Source organism: Pseudophryne corroboree, chromosome 4 (assembly GCF_028390025.1).
Source record: "Pseudophryne corroboree isolate aPseCor3 chromosome 4, aPseCor3.hap2, whole genome shotgun sequence".
NCBI lineage: Eukaryota > Metazoa > Chordata > Amphibia > Anura > Myobatrachidae > Pseudophryne > Pseudophryne corroboree.
In genome coordinates, this window is record NC_086447.1 from 253,541,150 (window position 1) to 253,562,352 (window position 21,203).

A 21,203-nucleotide genomic window follows, 5' to 3' on the forward strand; every position below is an offset into this window, starting at 1 on the left:
ACCGTTGTCGTCTCTTTTCCTGCTACTGCATTGGGCTGGTTAACTAAAAACTGAGCTCCTGTGCAGGGAGGCGGGGTTATAGAGGAGGCGGCGCTGTGCATTCTGGGAACAGTCAAAGCTTTGAGCCTGTTGGTGCCTCGGATCAAGATCCTACTCTACACCCCAATGTCTATCCTTGTGGAGCCCAGTGTACCTCGCAGAAAGAGATTTAACAAAGGTAAGTTCTTACCATAAATCTCGTTATTATATATATATATATAATATACTGTACATATATATATATATATATATATTATTATTGTGTGTTATACTGTATTTACAATTGGATGTACCTCTATGGAATTTTCTGTATATTTGTCATGCTTCGATAAAGAAAACTTTGTATAAAAAAAAAATATATATATATATATATATATATATATATATATATATATAACTTTCCAAAAATCACGGCACTGGAGACTATTGCAATGAAAACACCAAACTTGTATTGCAGGTGGACGCACGTTTCAGAGCTACAGCTCCGTCCTCAGTACCATACAAGAAAATCTTTCTTGTATGGTACTGAGGACGGAGCTGTAGCTCTGAAACGTGCATCTACCTGCAATACAAGTTTGGTGTTTTCATTGCAATTGTCTCCAGTGCCGTGATTTTTGGAAAGTTATACATGTGATTACACTGACACGGGACCTGTTGTTTCTGATGAGTAGGAGTGCTGGCTGCTATGGACAACATATATATATATATATATATATATATATATACTGTATGTATTCTCTATTTGCCTTATTAATTCTGTGAATGATGCACCTAGGAGTTTGGAAGGTATTTGTGTTGATATTTTACAGTCCAGTGATGCTTTCTCTGCTGGATATGTCTAAGAATTTACTACTCATTCCTTTTACAGTTGAATGATGCCCATTTTGAGTTCCTGACTGAGTCATGGCATTCATCTGCCATCACGGGCCTGAGCGTCTGTATCCGCAAACCCCTCATTGCTACCTGCTCAGTTGACCATTCGGTGCGCATCTGGAACTTTGAGAACAGGTACTTGTCTGGCCTTACAGCCCCACTCTCCTCCTCTCCCAATTCCTCCCCACATACACACATACACTCTATGGGGCATATGTAATAGGGTCTGAGTTTCCTGGCGGTGCGGGATGCCGGACGATCTCAGAGGTTTTCATAAAGCAGCAATCATTTACAAGGCATGGGTTTGTTTTGTAAATGATCGCCACTTTAAAAAATCTTCTGAGATCAACCGGCATCCCGCTCCTCCGGCAAACTCAGACCCTATTACATATGCCCCTATAGCTCATTACTCTTCATGCTGTGATATTACTGATCTCACCATGAAAGTGATCTGTAGACCTGGTACAATAGAGAGATACATTTTCAATCAAACATAGATGATAAATAAAATATAATGATACAGTCCATCCAGGAGAACACTTGGGGGTATTGGGTGTTGTTACCCAGAAACGAAACACACTCTAAGATTGCTGCAAACATATGTATTATGATTTGCTAGGGCTCCCTATGTATGTATATGTATAATGAGTCTGACTGTACTGCAGTTCCCTGTCTGCTTCCTGGTGGTTCTGCAGGTAGTAGAAAACGCTGAGAGAGTAAAACCCACATCTTGCCTTACTGGTAAGAGACTTCTCTGATGTGTGTTTTACCCAGGATGCATGAAGGGTGTCATGTTGTTGTTTAGTGTATTTGTTGTACTGTCTGGTGCTCTATGTGACAGCCGCATAGTATATGATTAAAGGTATCCGGATTATATATCTACATGGTCTCTAGGTAGTGTCAATCAACAGGTTGACACCATATGGTCGACATGTATTAGGTCAAGAACTACACAAGGTCGACATGACAATGGCCATCACACAAATGTTCTACATGTTTTGGGGGTTTTCACATGTTTTCTCAACATTTGTATGATTTACTATCTACATGGACACCACAACTGGGAAAAGTAACCTTGCCCAAAGAGTGGCAAGGGCCTATGGCCCAGATTTATCAAGCCTTGGAGAGTTATAAATTGCACGGTGATCAATTGCACAGATACTGTCATTTTTCAAACACAGCCTGTAACATGGCAGTTGGGAGCTGATTGTTGGTACTTTATCACTGTGCAATTTATCACTCTCCAAGGCTTAATAAATCTGGGCAATGTTTCTACTGATGGTGGTCACAAAACATGAAATATACAAGATTTGGTAAAACAAACAAAAAATTATTATGTGTCAACCATTTTTGGATAAATTATTTGATCCTGCCAACCTGATATACCTGTTGACCTAATGCATGTTTGCCATATGGTGTTGACTTTTTGACTGTCTATCTAGACAGTGTAGATCTTCTATACCACACCCGTGATTAGATTAAGTGGGTTGTGCCATGTGGTTAGAAGAGTATTCAGCAGTAGCATATAATTGTTTTTACTGTGTGGAAATACATGTGGTGGTGGTGCTGGTGTTGTTGTGTGTAGAGGGTAGTATACTGTAGTGTAATGAAAGTATTGGCAGCAGTATATTATAGGAGGGGCGACGGGGCGGTCGTCCTGGGGCCCCCACACACTGTCCCTCGCATGCGGCACGTGGCCACTGTGATTGTGAAGGAGATCCAGGACACTCTCCCAGCAGCTCCCTGCTCTCCCAACCCACGCTGCTGATGGAAGATGGATGATGGCTGATGGAAGATGGTTCCAGATACGTAACGTGTGCTGGTGTGCATGTTTCAGTGTCACCCACTGCCCCAATGTAACTATTATGTAGGGCCATACCTCCCAACATGACTCTCTCCAGGAAGGACAGAATGCTCTGCTCCTGGACTTCCCTCTTAATGTATGATTACCATCACCTGTGCTGAAACACCTTTCTTATCCATTAACCTGTTCAAAACAGGTGCAAGCAATCATAAATTAGGAGAAAAGTGCAGAAGTACAGCATTGTGTCCCTCCTGGAGAGGGTCATGTTGGGAGGTATGGTAAGTAGAGTCACATCAATGTTATTAGTGTTGCCCTGTGCCCCCACAAGGCTTAATATGGCACTGATGGTGGAGTTAGTGTGTATGGTAGTGTATGGATGTACTCCACCATTCATTGAAAGACTAGACCACTTTCAGCAGAATACAAGACTCCTGATAAATGTGGGGGTCAGTGAAGGTCATGGGAACTGTAATGAGGTTGGTATAATAGGCATGTGAAGAAGTAGAATTTGGCAATAAGTATGGCGATTAGCATGGATATATCTGGGGAAATTCTGTGTCTGACTCTGCCATATATATACTTTGAACCAGAGCCTCAATGGGATTTTTGGTTAGACAATTGATCATTTGCTTTTTAATCTAAACTGTGCACATAGTGAACCTCACAAAAGTGCCTTGGAGCTGTCATTGGTTCCTAGCGAATGCATAGGCTGCATCTGAATATTGGCCCATACAGTGGCTGTTTCAGTGGAGTACACCATAAAGTGCCGCAGAGTTGTCACTGGTTCCTAGTGAATCCGTAGACTAAATATTAGTTCTACGGCAAAATGGTAGTCTCCCTTGAGTACATCACACAAGGGATAATGCAGAGCAGGACGATAATGCAGTAGCAGGAGCGACTACATTGCAGCTGCTACTTGTGTTCATCCGTGGCCGATGCGTTTCTGCTGATGTGCATATAATGACACACTATGGGGGGCATTCCGAGTTGATCACACTTGATAAAGCTAAATATTTATCTTATAACATTCACTATAAAATGGGTAAGAGACTCAGTACGCAATTGGCGTATGGGGTACCGTAAGGGTACGCACTTAGCGTAGCAGATGCTTATCCGTGGTCGAGACGCACATGCGACACGCTCTCTCACAGCTTAACACTTGGTGACGAGCACGCTATAGGCGGCCGACTACCGTAATGCTACGCTACTAGCGTAGCGTACGCTCGTGACCACGAGGGGAACACGAGCGGCGCAGACGCTCACGGGATGACACTCAGTAAACCTTGTATGCAACACAGTGAAAGATTGAGTTTGTACTGTAAACCTTACTACTGAAATACTGTAGCGATATAACGCTGCTTAACCTTGTTAATACTAAAGCTGTTTGAGCGATTGAGACGCTCCGATTACCCTCTGCAATGTAATAAACACACAATACCTAGCTAAGGTTCCAACACCTTTACTAACAATATCTAGCTATGTAAAAAAGGAAAAACAGTTAACAGTTCATACACTACAGGCTAACATCAATATCTAAGCAGAATAACTACACATAAATATACAATAGCGGCACAATCGCAAACAATAACATACAATGAGAGAGAGAGAGAGATCGTGGCAGAATACAGTCAGAGATTTAGAATGGTCACAGAGAATAACTTACACACACTGGGGAATGATCGCTGCGCAGTCCTGGTACCAGCTCCGAGTTAGTCAAGATGAAAACCGTTTGTGGAGAGAAGACTGAGCTGGCCAGGCTGGCTGTCCTTATATACACTGCGTACAGTATACTACAAAGGGACCTACAATCTCATTGTTCATTGGACACAGGAATGTCTCCTCGCATCATAACAAAAGGTCATAGGTTAGTTTGAACAGGTGGGCTGTGACTATATCAAACTGCTCAGGTGGGAGGGAATCTCAGAATTCCCGCCGCATGGATAATGAACCGCAAATATAGTAAATGTCCAGAAACTACTAATAGACATAACTATACGCAGGAGCGATTAATCTTTACCTAACCAGCACCGGATTGTTTCTAATAAAATGTTCTTTAGTTAGGTACCAGACACCACTGCTCAAACCCTGTCTGACCCTTCGTATCATGCAAAGAGGAATTCCTCTGTCCAGCGACCAGTTACATTAAACAAACTTACTGTTATTATTAAGGGGAACATTGCCTATAAAACATACTATTTGGTTTTATTATTTAACGATTGAGTCGCCCGCTAGACGCACACAAACTCTACCGTAAATGCACATACCACGCGCTCGAGCGCATGGCCGAGGAGGCGCCATCACGCAGCTGCGAGTATGCGCACGCACGGGAGAGAATGTGCACGTGCAGCGGGCGAGCGCATGAGGTGAATATATAGCAACGTGTAGCATGATATTTTTCCGACTTTGACAGTCCACCCTTTGGCAGTCATCAATAACTGCCACTTCCTAAAACAGTTCAAAAAGAAAAATATATGTCATAATGTAAATACAATTTTATGATTGGGTAAAGGGAGGAGAGGAGCAGGTGGGAAAAAGGTATGACCTAGTGAGATAGTAGAAGCATGTGTGTATGAATCCATGTTTGAGGGGTCATGTTTCATCGTGCCGTACGTGTTTTAGATCAAGCTTCGAGGTATTGCGAAGTATACATTTGAATCCTTCTTATCCCGTATTATGGGTCTGTGGATGGGCTGTGAAACTTTACCGAGCTCTTTTCGGCTTTTGGTTGCAACAAATGGGGGAGCACATTTAGTTGATGATACATGAATGGGGGGATATGTGAGTGCTGATATCTGTATCTATATTCCCTATCGACTATGTGTGTCATTACCTGAAGGTTGTAGAGGTGAAGATAAGAAGCAATTATTATAAATGCAGTTGTAAACTATGTGAGTTTAATATGCATTTGATGATTGAGGTCTTGTCTGAAGTCTTGTCTTGATGTACATGTTGTCTGATGTCTCTCAGTGCTTTTGCTATAAATAACGAGCAAAAGTTGTTCCATTGTCCATAAAGTTACAGTCTCTAAAGTATTGGGCTATCGTAAAAGTTAAAGTCACTTGGGAAATTGGGGGCTTGTAGCATAGTTCATCAATGGTCTGTATAAAAGAGGTTGTCAAATTCTTCTTCCAAGCGGATGTCTTTGTACCTTGGAGGAAAACAAAGGAGAAACGGGTGAAAGAAACGGACCGTGGAATCACATTTTCATCACAACATTGTCTCTATCGTTGGGTCATAAATCAAATTAGTTGTTGTTAGTACAGTGTCCTCGCTCCTTAGACTCATCACCCTGGTATTACTTTTACTCTTCGTTAAAACCCGAACGCATCTAAATATCAGTCCAACCAATATGACGACTCCCAAAATACACAAAAGAAATTTCCCTACATCCATGATAATAATTTGGGCCCATTCTCCTAAACCAGAGAACCAATTTCGTGGGTTCAACCATGACACCCAACTGGTCAGCTCATTACCCACAGCAGCGAGTGTGAGATTGTGTTTCCTTCGAAACTCCCACTTTAATTGTAGAATGTCATCCATCTTTTGGTCTATGACCTCGGCTGGGTCCTCCGTGCTGTTTGTAATGTACGTGCAGCACTTTATTCCATATTGAGTTGCTAGGGTAACACAATACCCGCCTGTCACCGCTGTGAGGTAATTAAGAATCATTCTATGCTGAACCAGTTCTGTTTTGTAGGCTTGTAACTCTTTCCCAGTGTACCTGAATGTGTCGTCATACATTTCGGTGATATTGTCTAATAAATTTGCAAGCACAGATATATATTTATAATTTATCACTCCTCTGGCGGTACGAGTGATATCTAACGCGAGTAGGAATTGAATCCCGGTGGATTCATGGATCAGATCAGAGGCTGAATGCTCTGTCCTCTCTATCAGGTGCCGTTTAACGATGTGCTCGTAATGAGTGTGAGTATAAGGAGCTTGGGCACTGCGGTGAATATCTTTCATTTTGTTATGGGTTACAGTCATTACTTCAGGCAGTATATCCCTCTGAGTTTGGGGCAAGCCACTTATACGCCTTCCTCCCGCATATGAAATATGCATCATCGGGGAGAACATATGGGACGGAGTATGACATTATCATGTTACAAATTTTCCATGTGAAATCTCCTAACCCTAATTCTCCCATCTGTTTAGTACATGTATCAGGTTGTACGATATGTGCACAGTATCCTGGTGATACTTCTCCAACTCGCATGGTCCTACATCCTAGAGTGTACCTATACCGGAAATATTTTCCATGGTCGGCTATCTGGCGTATAAATTCTGTGTCTATGGGCATTCTGTCGGCTCTGTATGAAAAGGTCATGGTTTGATTACTCCATGACACTTCCTAATTTCCCGGCTTTCGGGGATTGGAAATGTTAAAGCACACTAAGGACCTATCCACATGATATTGGTGGAGCTTCAAACTAGGAGGACTAGAGATATTAAACCTCTTGTCCACCGGCCTCCCACCACTTAGCTCAAGTACCTCTCCTACAGTTAAAGGGAATGGTACTAGTCCTGATTTGCTATGACCTTGAGGTACTTGAGAGCATACCCAACAGTCTGTCTGATTTAACACTTTACCCACTAAGGAGTGATAGTCACTCAATGGATGCCGGTCCATGTGAACATTAAAACTGGACTGACATTTCTTTATGCACCCATCCTCAACTATATTGTCACAATGCCTACAGATGCAGTTCTCTTCAGCTAACAATCCTTCACAATTCCTTCTATTGTCAATGCTACCAGATTGTTTTCTGATACTCGCCTTTACTCGGAGATTATGTTGCTCTTGGAAATTTACGCCTGCATCCTGGTCATCAGAACCCATTCCCGATCCTTTCTCGACCTCCATGGTACTCTCACCGAAACAGACTGCTCTGGTCAACATCATGGTCAACAGGAAAATCCGGATCACAGTCTCTTGGGGCAAGTCCATCTTAGAGGAGTAAAAGGAGAAAAATAAGAAAGGGGAAAGGAAATAGGAGGGAGGTGGGAACTGGAGAAAATAACAAATGGGAAAAGAAATCTGGCTCGACAAGCTTCCGGTCTTATTATTCTCAGCGCTCAGGTGTCGTCTCAATCCTCCCTGAACAGACACTCTAGTGATACAACCTCTACCGTCTGTTCTTTATCACGGGACCTCTCTGGGTCAGTGACCTTTTTACAATGAGACGAATGGACCCAAGTCTCTCTCTCGGCAACCTTCAATGCTGTTGTGCTGGTCAATAAGACTTGATATGGTCCTTCCCATCTGTCAATAAGGCAACCTGAGCGTAGAAAATTCCGTATCATTACATAATCCCCAGGTTCAATGTCATGACAATTACTGTCTGGCAGATCAGGAGTCACCAACTTTAGATTATCATTCTGATTCCTCAATTGCTTACTCATCTTAACCAAGTACTTTACAGTTACTTCATTGTTACATTTCAAATCATCCTGGGGGTTAATCATAACATGAGGTTGTCGACCAAACAGAATTTCAAAAGGAGACAGATTAAGAGGGGACCTGGGAGTGGTTCTGATGCTGTATAATACAATTGGCAAAGCTTCAGGCCATAGCAGTCCTGTTTCAGTCATTACCTTGCTCAATTTATTTTTAATAGTGCTGTTTACTCTTTCCACCTTCGCACTCGCCTGGGGGCGGTACGGAGTGTGCAGCTTACTATTAATTCCCATCAACTTACACATTGTTTGAAAGACTTCACCTGTAAAATGGGTACCCCTATCACTTTCAATGATTCTAGGGATACCATACCTACACACAAATTCCTGCACAATTTTCTTTGCAGTAAATACAGCGGTATTTGTGGCCGCGGGAAATGCTTCAACCCAATTTGAGAACACATCAATACAGACCAATACATATTTTAAATTTCTACAAGGTGGCAATTGTATGAAATCAATTTGTATTACCTGGAAAGGACCATCTGTCGGAGGGATATGGGATGGCTCTGTCGGTATTGCCTTTCCGATATTCTTCCTCAAGCAGGTGAGACATGTCATCGCTCTTTTACCCGCATGGGAAGAAAATCCTGGGGCGCACCAATAAGCTCTTACCAACTTACACATTCCTTCTTTGCCTAGATGAGTCAGCCCATGTGCCCTTCCGCTAGACTTGGAAGGTATGCTCTGGGTGCCACTGGCTTACCCTGTCCATCTCTCCAGAGTCCTGAGGACTCCTGGCCATATCCTTTTGACCTCCAAACTGCCTTTTCCTGTGGGGAACACAAATTTTGCATTTCACACAATTTCTGTGTGTTTACAGTATTAAATACCATCAGTTGTGTACTGTCTGTTTGTATGGGGTTACTAGCTGCTGATTTAGCAGCTTCGTCTGCTCGGCTGTTACCAAGTGATACCGGGTCTTGGCTATATGTGTGAGCTTTAAACTTGATAACAGCCACTCTGTCGGGTTCCTGTATCGCTGTTAGAAGTCTTTTGATGTGGGCTGCATGCGCTACGGGTGTGCCAGCTGCCGTCATGAAATTTCTGAGGCGCCAGAGGGCCCCGAAATCATGGACTACTCCGAAGGCGTACCTAGAATCTGTGTAAATATTGGCTGATTTGCCCTTAGCCAATTCGCATGCTCTGGTTAGGGCAACCAGTTCAGCAACTTGTGCTGAGTGTGGTGGGCCTAGCGGTTCCGCTTCTATGGTACCTTGGTCATCTACGACTGCGTATCCTGTACACAAGTCTCCCGAGTCCGTCTGTCTGTGACAACTACCGTCAGTGTAGAAAGTAAAATCTACATCTTCCAGTGGGTTGTCACTGATGTCAGGCCTTGCCGTGAAATTTTGGGTCAAATATTCCATACAATCATGCGTGTCATCCCCTGTATTAAATCCTCCTTCACCATCACTCTCATCCTCCACCCTTTGTGCCTGTCCAGGCACACCTGGGAGATACGTTGCAGGATTTAATGCGCTGCATCTCCTTATGGTGATGTTTACGGGGGCCATCAATGCCAATTCCCATCTTGTAAACCGCGCTGATGAGACGTGTCTGGTTTGGGCCGAATTCAGTAAGGCTGACACTGCATGTGGTGTATGAATTGTGAGGTTGTGTCCTAGCACTACATCTTCGCTTTTTGTGACTAGCAATGCTATTGCTGCAACGCTTCGCAAGCATGTGGGAAGGGATCGCGCTACCGTGTCTAGCTGAGCGCTATAGTAGGCTACCGGCCTGCTGGCATCACCATGCTTCTGGGTTAAGACACCTGCTGCGCACCCAGCACTCTCTGTTCCGTACAGCTCAAAGGGTTTCCCATAGTCAGGCATACCTAATGCCGGTGCCTGCGTTAGGCACTGTTTAAGTCTCTCAAATGCCATCTCAGACTCGTCTGTGTGCGAAATCCGATCAGGTTTGTTTGAGGAGACCATCTCCAGCAAAGGTAGGGCTAGTATGGAAAAACCTGGGATCCAGTTACGGCAATACCCACACATTCCTAAAAATGTTCTAATCTGTTGCTGGGTTTGTGGCAGGGTCATGTCACGAATTGCTTGAATTCTATCAGCGGTAAGGTGTCTCAGTCCTTGTGTTAGACAGTGTCCCAAATACTTCACACGGGTTTGGCATAATTGTAACTTGTCCTTGGAAACCTTGTGTCCTGTGTCTGAAAGATGAAACAGGAGTTGTTTCGTATCTCTCAGGGACGCTTCCAGTGAATCTGAACACAGCAGCAAATCATCCACATACTGTATCAATATTGATCCACTCTCTGGTTGGAAAGACTGTAAACAATCATGTAGGGCCTGTGAGAAAATACTTGGACTGTCTATGAAACCTTGTGGTAAACGAGTCCAAGTGTACTGAACTCCTCTGTATGGGAATGCGAATAAGTATTGACTGTCAGGGTGCAGAGGTACCGAGAAGAAAGCGGAGCAGAGGTCAATCACAGTGAAAAATTTGGCAGTGGGAGGGATTTGCATAAGGATGACAGCTGGATTTGGCACTACAGGGAATTGACTCTCAACTATTTTGTTGATCCCTCTTAGATCCTGCACTAATCTGTAACCCCTCCCCCCACTCTTTTTAACAGGGAAGATGGGACTATTGGCAGTGCTGGACGTTCTTACCAGAATGCCCTGTTGTAGTAAGCGCTCTATTACAGGGTAAACTCCTAACTCCACCTCTGGCTTCAGAGGGTATTGTGGGATTTTTGGAGCTATCCTACCATCTTTTACTTGTACAACTACTGGGGCTCCGTTTGCCATCAATCCAGTGTCTTGTCCATCCTTGGTCCAAAGTGATTCCGGTATCTGGGAAATCATTTCCTCTACCTTGGACGGACACCTATTTACAACAACAGTGTGTGACATTAATCTTGTTGGGGAGTCTAGCATATCCTGCGCTTCCTGAGCGTGGTTTTCGGGTATGTCCAAGAACACACCTTCAGGAGTACAGTATATGACGCATCCCATTTTGCACAGTAAATCTCTCCCTAGGAGATTAGTCGGAGCCGATGCAGCCAGCAGAAAAGAATGCTTGGTATGCAAAGGCCCTATCGTAATCTCTGCATGTTTGCTTAAAGGGTAGTGCTGTACTACTCCTGTTACTCCCATGGCTGGAATTGTTTTACCAGTGGTTCTCATGCCCACGGTCGAATTTATCACTGACTTGGCCGCCCCCGTATCTACAAGGAAATTTAGAGATTTACCAGCTACATCAATTGTGACCTCGGGTTCACTTCCAAGGCTCGCAATTAGTTTTACTGGCTGCAGATTACAGGTGTGGCCCCACCCCTATGGTGCGTGGTGACCTCCCTGCATTGCGCTGGCAGCTATTACCTGTGAAGGGGGTAAATGGGAACTATCAGTGACTTGCCAGTCTCTTTTTGGGGGATACTTTTTTGTTTCCCCTGCGTGTGGCTCATAACTCCGTCTCTGCGGTCCTTGATCCCAATTTCGTGTGTCATGTCGTTGTCTAGGGGGTTGATATGATTTTTGTGCATTTTTCGATCTACAGTCTCGTGCAAAATGTCCCTCTTTATGACAGTAATAACAAGTTACCACATTTGACTTACCCACAGGGGTCGGAGATTTACACTGAGGTGGCCTTGTGGTCAGGGCCTGTATACTTACGGCCATTAACTTATCACTTTGTGACTCCCTGTGTCTGGTGATATTCCGATCATGATCAATAGCGGCCTCTCTCAAAGTAGCCACCGACAGACCTCGCCAACATGGTTGGGTGGTCTGTACCCTCGTCCTCAATACTTCCTTTAAACCATCCATTAACACAGATACTGCTACTTCTCTATGATTCACATTTGTCTTAATGTCTTCTATGCCTGTATACTTAGCCATTTCCTGTAGTGCCCGATGAAAATAATCAGCAGCTGTTTCTCCCTCTTTTTGTTTGATGGAGAAAATTTTGTTCCATTTGGCAACAGCTGGAAAATACTCTTTTAACTGTAAATTTATTCTCTTTACATTATCTTGGTTGTAAACATCCGTAAGGGGTACCTCTTCATCTAATTTACAGTCAGCTATAAATCTCGCTGAATCGACATTGGAGGGTAAACATGCCCTCAGCAATATCTGCCAGTCTTTGTTATTGAGCTCCACAGTATTTCCTAGCTCTCTAATGTATTTCTGGCTTGCAACTAGATCTTTCCTAGGATCAGGGAATTCAGACACCATTGATCTTAATTCCATTCGGGAAAAGGGGCAGTGCATGGCGATGTGTCTGACAGGAGTGACTCCTGAAGTGTCAGTTTTCCCATTTGGCACTGCAATTACCCTAACGGGATTAAGTTCAATAACATAATTCTGAGTAGATTCTACAACATGTGGTGTAATGGTTTCAGCATAGTGTATAGTGCCGTACTTACCAGTTGATACGACCTCACCTGTCCCTCCACTTGGGGCCTTTGATACTGCTCTTACTGGTTGGGACGTGCCCACTGTTGTTTCTGCTATGGTGGCTGCTAGAGAGAGTGCCGATATTGTTGTTGGCTCATCCTCTTGGTCACAATCCTGGGGAAAGTTTAAAACAGGGTACAGCTTGCACGGGTTAATATTAGCATCAACAATCTTGGTTACATTATTCTTAACATTTATACAGTTACTAAGTGCATGTTTATCATACACCAGTGTGCCATTCTCTGTAACCACCTTCTCTCCCGTTATGTATGGTGGTGGGGGAGCGGTGGCTATCAGTTTCCTGATAGGGTTAGATCCAGCCGCTTGAGCCAATCCTCTTTGTATTTCACCTTCCTGTTGCCATAACTGTAAATAATCATAATGTTTGATCCGTCTCTTTGCAGATTTAATGAGACATATCCTTCTCCTTAGATTTTGTAACACCTCGGGACTAAAACTGCCTACCCGTGGGAACTTTTCCCCATCATGCACAGTCATTCTTTCCCATTTATCGCACAAAACCTCTGTGTGTGAACCGTATTTCTCACACATGACATACCTTGCCGACCCGATTGGTCGGTTTACTAAGTCAACCCAAACCGAGGTTGATCGCCCCCTACCTGAACAACTGGCCCCCATCTTTGCAGGTGTCGCTTTCACTACCTCTGACCTTCAAATCAGGGTCTTCAGCGAACCCTTACAAAAACCAAGATGTCCGGGGTAGGCCGGCGGCGGAAGTTTACCGAGTACCTCCACTCACTCGCCCACGTCGACCAATACGCCCACACACTGCCTTAGCGCTGGCGTACTCAACCTAGGGCCCCTGCGACCTGAACCTCTATTTACTGGAACATGTGGGTGTGATCCGAAGAGCACTTAACCCTTCCCAGTAACTATTGGTTGTTAGAGAATTCCCGAGTGACCAGCGAATCTCCCTTAAAATAAAAAAAAATTACACAAATCACGTTAGAATGTACAAATAGCGTTTATGACCCCTCTAGCGTACGCAAATGGTACTGGGTCAAGTTACTAACTAATGCACACAATTACGTGCGGTACAATCGTTCTGCACATAAGCAACTAATCTTATGTGCGGAGCAACCAGTGGAATCGAAAATTGTGGCTGCGAATTCCTTCAGCCAGAGCTTAATGGCCTATATGGGTACCGCACCAACCCTTCCTGGTGTTGTGCTTCTTTATCTCTTTATCTATAGCGGACTTCCTAGTCTGCTGTACCTAGACCTCCTGGTCTGTCTGGACCTCCTGGTCTGTGCTACAGTAGACCTCCTGGTCTGCTATACTCTAATGCTCTTATTTTAATATGTTTAACAAGGGATGCCTCCCAAGCCACGTGCCGTCACTTACACGTATGTACCTCACGAGAACTCGATGATTTCCTGTGGTTCCACCCCAAAAATTAAAAACTTATATATATGTATACACACTCTTTCACCTCATATACTCTTTACTTTCGTTTCTGCGCAGAAATCCCTTTCATTCAGTATCGCAGGCTAATCCCGAGGAGTTGCAACTAGAGAAGGATCTATTAGCTTCAAATTTAGGACACTGAGATTTATTTGCGCTATTATCGCGTTGCCTCCTTATCGCCTAACTAAAACAATACTAACGTGTGATTTGTATTATGTGGGCGTACCCAGACGCTGCGTTGCGTAATATACGCTCCGTGATTCGGCCCTTGCGTCGCGTACGCTAGTCCCGCCCTTTGTTAGAGACACATGTACGCAAGCCAGGTATATCCACAGAAATACAATTAACACGTTTATATCAATGTAGATGATCTTTAACTGTAATCATTTACTGAACACCACACAGATCTTTCCTTGTATCTTTAGGCAAAGCCGTGTGCGTGTTTTACAAATTACTCCTTAACGTATTAATATTACTTTTAACTACCAATAGCAACAAATCTTTCTCAGCACGTTATCAATGATAAATGGCAAGCAGGAAGGTGAGGTGTGAAAATACACAAATGGAAAAAGAAATACAGGTGTGTGCGTGCATGCGTGTGTGCGTACCCAAAACAGAAATAAACAGTTTTAAAAGACAATAGCGTACTGTTCTTACCTTCCGGTTCCGGATTCCACCAGCACTCCTACAGCGTAGCGATGCAGACGCTTATCTAGTCAGCACTACTGTATCCCTCTACGAAGGGATACTGCCTTCCCGCCCTTGCTGACAGATAAAGTCTGTGTTCGCTAGTGCGGATATGTGGAGGACGGACGAGCCGCCAATTGATAAAGCTAAATATTTATCTTATAACATTCACTATAAAATGGGTAAGATACTCAGTACGCAATTGTCATGACTAAGGTTTTGTGAACCCGGTGCTAGCGAAGTCTGCGCGGGCGACTGGAGGACTACACGAATACCACCACTGACCTGGTTTGGAAGTGTTGTGGACTCGGGGTCTCTTCCGGTGACTGGGAAGAGGAACCGCGGCAGAGATGGCCGAATCCAGGTTCTCCTCATGCAGGATGAGGTCGGCAGACAGGAAGCACGTGTGGGCGCTGAAGGTCTCCTGAAAGACAGAACTGGAAAGGCGCTGATGAATCAGTGAAGAATAACAGGTACAACTGTGCTAAAGGGCACGGGGTGCTTGGGGACACTGAGATGCTTGGAGACACTGAGGTGCTTGGAGACACTGAGGTGCTTGGAGACACTGAGGTGCTTGGAGACACTGAGGTACTTGGAGACACTGAGGTGCTTGGAGACACTGAGGTGCTTGGAGACATTGAGGTGCTTGGAGACACTGAGGTACTTGGAGACACTGAGGTACTTGGAGACACTGAGGTACTTGGAGACACTGAGGTGCGTAGAGGCACTGAGGTGCGTAGAGGCACTGAGGTGCGTAGAGGCACTGAGGTGCGTAGAGACACTGGGGTGCGTAGAGACACTGGGGTGCGTAGAGACACTGAGGTGCGTAGAGGCACTGAGGTGCGTGGAGGCACTGAGGTGATTGGAGGCACTGAGGTGCGTAGAGACACTGAGGTGCGTGGAGACACTGGGGTGCGTAGAGACACTGGGGTGCGTAGAGACACTGGGGTGCTGAGGCACGGAGGTGCTGGAAGCACGGAGATGCTGAGGCACGGAGGTGCTGAGGCATGGAGGCACGGAGATGCTGGAAGCACGGAGGTACTGAGGCACGGAGGTGCTGAAAGCACGGAGGTGCTGAGGCACGGAGGCACAGAGGTGCTTGAAGCACGGAGGTACTGAGGCACGGAGGCACAGAGGTGCTGGAAGCACGGAGGTGCTGAGGCACGGAGGTGCAGAGGCACGGAGGCACGGAGGTGCTGGAAGCACAGAGGTACTGAGGCACGGAGGTGCTGGAAGCACGGAGGTACTGAGCACGGAGGTGCTGAAAGCACGGAGATACTGAGGCACGGAGGTGCTGAAAGCACGGAGGTGCTGAGGCACGGAGGTGCAGAGGCACGGAGGCACGGAGGTGCTGGAAGCACGGAGGTACTGAGGCACGGAAGCACGGAGATGCTGAGGCACGGAGGTACTGAGGTACTGAGGCACTGAGGCACGGAGGTGCTGGAAGCACGGAGGTACTGAGGTACTGGGATACGGGAGCTCTGGAGATCACAACCTTAGGGAGCTCAGCTAGAATGCTCACACATAGCTGTGTGTGACACAAGGAACTGGCCCCGTTTCTAACTCAGCCTCCTGATTTATACTTCCTGGTCCTTGGTGATTGGTGAGCAGGATTAGGTGATGCAGAGAGTCTCAGGCTGGCAGAGGATTGAACAACTCTGGGTCAGGTGAACAGTCACTGTCATGTGACTACTCTAGCCAAGGTTGTGATGTAGAATGAGGCCTAGCAGGCCGAGAGAACACTGAAGCCTGGACTTCTGCAAAACACAGGATGCTGGCTTTTAGACCTAAAGTTCAGATTACTGAATTCAGCCTCACACAGGAGATCACCACAGGTGGAGCTAATTAACTATTACCTCTCAGGCAGAGAACTCAGGAAAACTCAGTGCTGACAAGCTGTTTAACTCCGTGAGTGAAAAGACACAGGATCCAGGACAGATGGCAGGGGTAAGTCACCAAATATAAAACCTACAGTCAGGATTGTGACAGCAATTGGCGTATGGGGTACCGTAAGGGTACGTACTTAGCGTAGCAGACGCTTATCCGTGGTCGAGACGCACATGCGACACGCTCGCTCACAGCTTAACGCTTGGTGACGAGCACGCTATAGGCGGCCGACTACCGTAATGCTACGCTACTAGCGTACGCTCGTGACCACGAGGGGAACACGAGCGGCGCAGACGCTCACGGGATGACACTCAGTAAACCTTGTATGCAACACAGTGAAAGATTGAGTTTGTACTGTAAACCTTACTACTGAAATACTGTAGCGATATAACGCTGCTTAACCTTGTTAATACTAAAGCTGTTTGAGCGATTGAGACGCTCCGATTACCCTCTGCAATGTAATAAACACACAAAACCCTGTCTGACCCTTCATATCATGCAAAGAGGAATTCCTCTGTCCAGCGACCAGTTACATTAAACAAACTTACTGTTATTATTAAGGGGAACATTGCCTATAAAACATACTATTTGGTTTTATTATTTAACGATTGAGTCGCCCGCTAGACGCACACAAACTCTACCGTAAATGCACATACCACGCGCTCGAGCGCATGGCCGAGGAGGCGCCATCACGCAGCTGCGAGTATCCGCACGCACGGAAGAGAATGTGCACGTGCAGCGGGCGAGTGCATGAGGTGAATATATGGCAACGTGTAGCATGATATTTTTCCGACTTTGACACACGCTAGCAACTTTTTGCTGTGCTGCGATCAGATAGTTGCCGCCTGTGGGGGAGTGTATTTTTGCTTTGCAAGTGTGCGAGCGCTGTTGCAGCCGACGGCACAAAAAAGATTTTTGCAGTTTCTTAGTAGCTCTGGACTTACTCAGCCGCTGCGATCACTTCAGCCTGTCCGGTCCCGGAATTGACGTCAGACACCCGCCCTGCAAATGCTTGGACATGCCTGCATTTTTCCAAAAACTACCAGAAAACAGTCAGTTGAGACCCATAAACGCCCTCTTTCTGTCAATCACCTTGCGATCGGCTGTGCGAATGGATTCCTAGTTAAATCCATCGCCCAGCACCGATCCGCTTTGTACCCGTTGCAGATGGAAACCCTCTTCCCAACGTCCACATAAGTGTCTTAGCAACCGGACTGGTTTCTGTTTATTTATCTCTTGCATGTAATGAATATTGGTTCTCCCACTGCATGGCTGTGTGTAGCTGATAGCTGCACATTATTGCCCCCTAATGTACTACATGCAGTGGTTGTTATATGGCTGGTTATTATTAAATTAATGGGATTCATCACATTTTTTATTCATACATTGTAGCGCTAACAAATAGGTTTTGTTTTTTTCATGAATGGCCTTTGGTGATGTAACCATTGTGTCCTATTGATTAACAGGACTCTGGAGCTGTGTAAGCATTATCAAGAGGAAGCATACAGCATATCCCTGCACCCATCTGGATTGTATATCCTAGTGGGATTTTCTGACAAGCTGTGTCTGATGAACCTGCTGGTCGATGACATCCGACCATTCAAAGAATTCATTGTCCGTGGCTGCCGGGAGGTAATATACATATATTAAGTTGTTGTTGTTTATGGAGGGTGTATATTATCCCTTGATCCCATTACTCTCTATAACTTACTAATACTTTTATATTAATAAGGATTGCATTGTGTAATGTGCTAGGTGCAAAACAACAGGAGTCATAAACAGAACCGGCCCTAACTAATATGATGCCCTAGGCAAGATTTTAGCTGGTGACCCCTAGCACTGCCACTAGTTCCGCCTCTGACCCTGCAAACCTTTCCCATCACCGTCACCCCTCACCCATAGCAGTCCTCATTTTGGTGCTCCAGCCCTCTGTATCTTAAATAGGAACAGTGAGCACATTTGGCGCACAGTCCAAAAAGGGGTGTGTTCTTGCTGGGAAGTGGCATGGCCACACAATAGTACACCCAATTCAAATTACGTCACACAGTAGTGCAACTTTATTCACATTATATCATGCAATAATGTGCCTTAGTAACGTTAGCTCACACAGTAGCACCACTTTACCTTATATACATTACTCCTTACAGTAGTGCCCCTTATTCACATTACATCACACTGAATTGCTCCTTATTTACATTACACCACACCATATTGCTCTTTATTCACATTAGACCACACAGTAGTGCCCGTGCTATACGTTACATATATACAGTAGAGCACCTTATACACATAATGCCACACATTAGTAATGCTTTTATACACAAAATACCACAGAGTAATGCCCCTTACACATATGACACACATTATTAATGTCTTTATAAACATAATGCACCTTACACATTATTCCAACCTTTATTAATGCCCTAATACACATAATGCCCCTTACACATATTCCGCATATTATTAATGCCCTTATGCAGATAATGACCCTTACACATATACTGCACATTATTAATGCCCTTATACACATAATGCCACTCACAGTGCCCCTTACACATATGCCACACATTATTATGGCATTTATACACATGACACACATAATGCCCCTAACAGATATGCCAAATACTATTGTACAACCAACCCTACTGTACACAGCACTCACACGGTCGCTAACACTGTGACTTCTGCCTTTGCTTGGATACAGATGTGTCCTCATACATCTTGCCTCAATATGCCATGCAGCAGGAGATGCATGGCGTGAGTCAGCTGGCAGCTCTGGGTCAGCTCTGCTAACGTCATGCACATTTTTTTTTGAGAATGTGTCTTATTTGCATTGCTATATGACTAGGATGCACAAGCAGCTTCTGATGATTAAAATGATATGCGGCATGCCTATATTCTGTGTGCGACTGTGGCTGTATCTGCATACGAAATGCTACGTTACAGTGATTTCCAGGAAGACACTGTAACGTAGCATTTCGTATGCAGATACAGCCGAAGTCACATATAGAATATAGGCATGATGCATATAATTTTAATCAGCAGAAGCTGCTTGTGCCCCTAGGCATTTGCCTAGTTTGACTATGCCTAGGGCCGACTCTGGTCATAAACCGTGGTGGCTTATACCTCAGCTATCATGTTGTTATTTGTGTTCTAAAGGTGTGTACACACGGCACAATATGTACTTAACTTTCATTACAATTTTGACTATATAGTCAAAATCGTAAGGAAAGTTAGTGTATATAACACTGTGTGTATAGTCCTTGCGATGCCGATGCTCGGTCCCGCAGGATCGGCATCGCAAGGAAAAATAGACTGTGCAGGCAGCCCAACATTGACTATATCGGCCGCGTCGAATAGTCAATGTCGGGTTTATGGCGCATTGCGCCGTGTGTACCCACCATAAGAATACTTTCAACAGATACTGGTTTCTTTAGCGTAAACGAATGCAATATTTTAATGATCATTATCATACTTACATTTAAGCAAAACAATGTTCAGTCTGTGTTGACACTTTTTTAAGCTGCTAAACATAATTAAGCTCAAATGTAACATTAAATAAAGAATTGTACATCCCTACAAGGATTGCTGGGGCCTTTCACATGGGTGTGGATTAAAAGACTGACAATAAGTAGGTTGATCTTTCAGATCCAGTCAGAAGGCAGAAACGTTTCTATTGACTGTTAACTTTGATGTTATATTTTATTTGTATATAATTATAATGATGAACTCCACCATGTGTTATAGCTTTTTAGTAAAATGTTCCAATGTCCTTGGTAAACAGGTGTGAGTGTCTATGATTCATGCAGTAGATATCCCGTTTCTAGCAGCTGGTTCTCCTCTGCAAGATCCAGTTCCAGTACTCTGGCAGAGCCGGATTAGCCTTGGGGGTGCTTGGGGCACTTAAGACAGGGGGGCCCCGATGGAATGTGGGGGATGTATATTAAATTGTGCATACCTCCCATTATTTTGTCCCTCCTGGAATGGGCCATGGTAGGAGGTATAGATTGTGCATATTAAGTTTAAACCAATGGTGTATATTAGATTTAACTAATAGTGTAATAATGCCTGTGTACTGTTTATAGCTAAGCCTAATTGAAAGACAACTATTTTATATATTTTTTTGTAGTGGAACAAAGACAACTTAACCTTAAAATCCACATATAAAAATAAAATAATTTATGTTGTTAAATGCAAGAATAGCAGCAGCCTCTGTACTACTTATGCACTGGGACAGGACTCTGTAGGACTGTGTGTATGTGTCTCTATCTCTAGACCCAAATGGTTTAGTTGCATGATAGTTTACACAGGACTCAGACACCCAGGCGGGGATGAGGAGAAGCTGGGATCCCTGTGTCCCTTACAGCTCTCTCCACCCTCCTATCTCTTCTCTGGTCAGAAAGCTCCGTTGGTAGCTCATGAAACATGATATTCCTGTGTCTCTGCCTGCACCGCATACTGTCCTGCTCACATTCTGGCTGCTGGTTCTGCTGCTGCTTAAGAGGGAAAGCTAGTGATGTCAGTGTGCTCTGGGCAGGGGGCCCTTGACACAGGGGGGCCCGGGGTACAGTATGCCCTGCATCCCCCCCTTAATCTGGCTA

At 44.7% G+C, this 21,203-nt stretch overlaps 1 protein-coding gene across 4 annotated transcripts in view; it reads left to right on the top strand.

Moving 5' to 3' along the window:
- LOC134909301 (cilia- and flagella-associated protein 57-like) overlaps positions 1–21,203 on the top strand; it is a 156,425-nt gene that overhangs the window by 48,263 nt on the left and 86,959 nt on the right. For all 4 annotated transcript variants that reach the window (XM_063916035.1, XM_063916038.1, XM_063916036.1 and 1 more), the window contains exons 7-8: positions 908–1,047; positions 18,069–18,234. In XM_063916035.1, the coding sequence (XP_063772105.1) occupies positions 908–1,047; positions 18,069–18,234 (306 nt within the window). The remainder of the gene's footprint in view (positions 1–907; positions 1,048–18,068; positions 18,235–21,203) is intronic.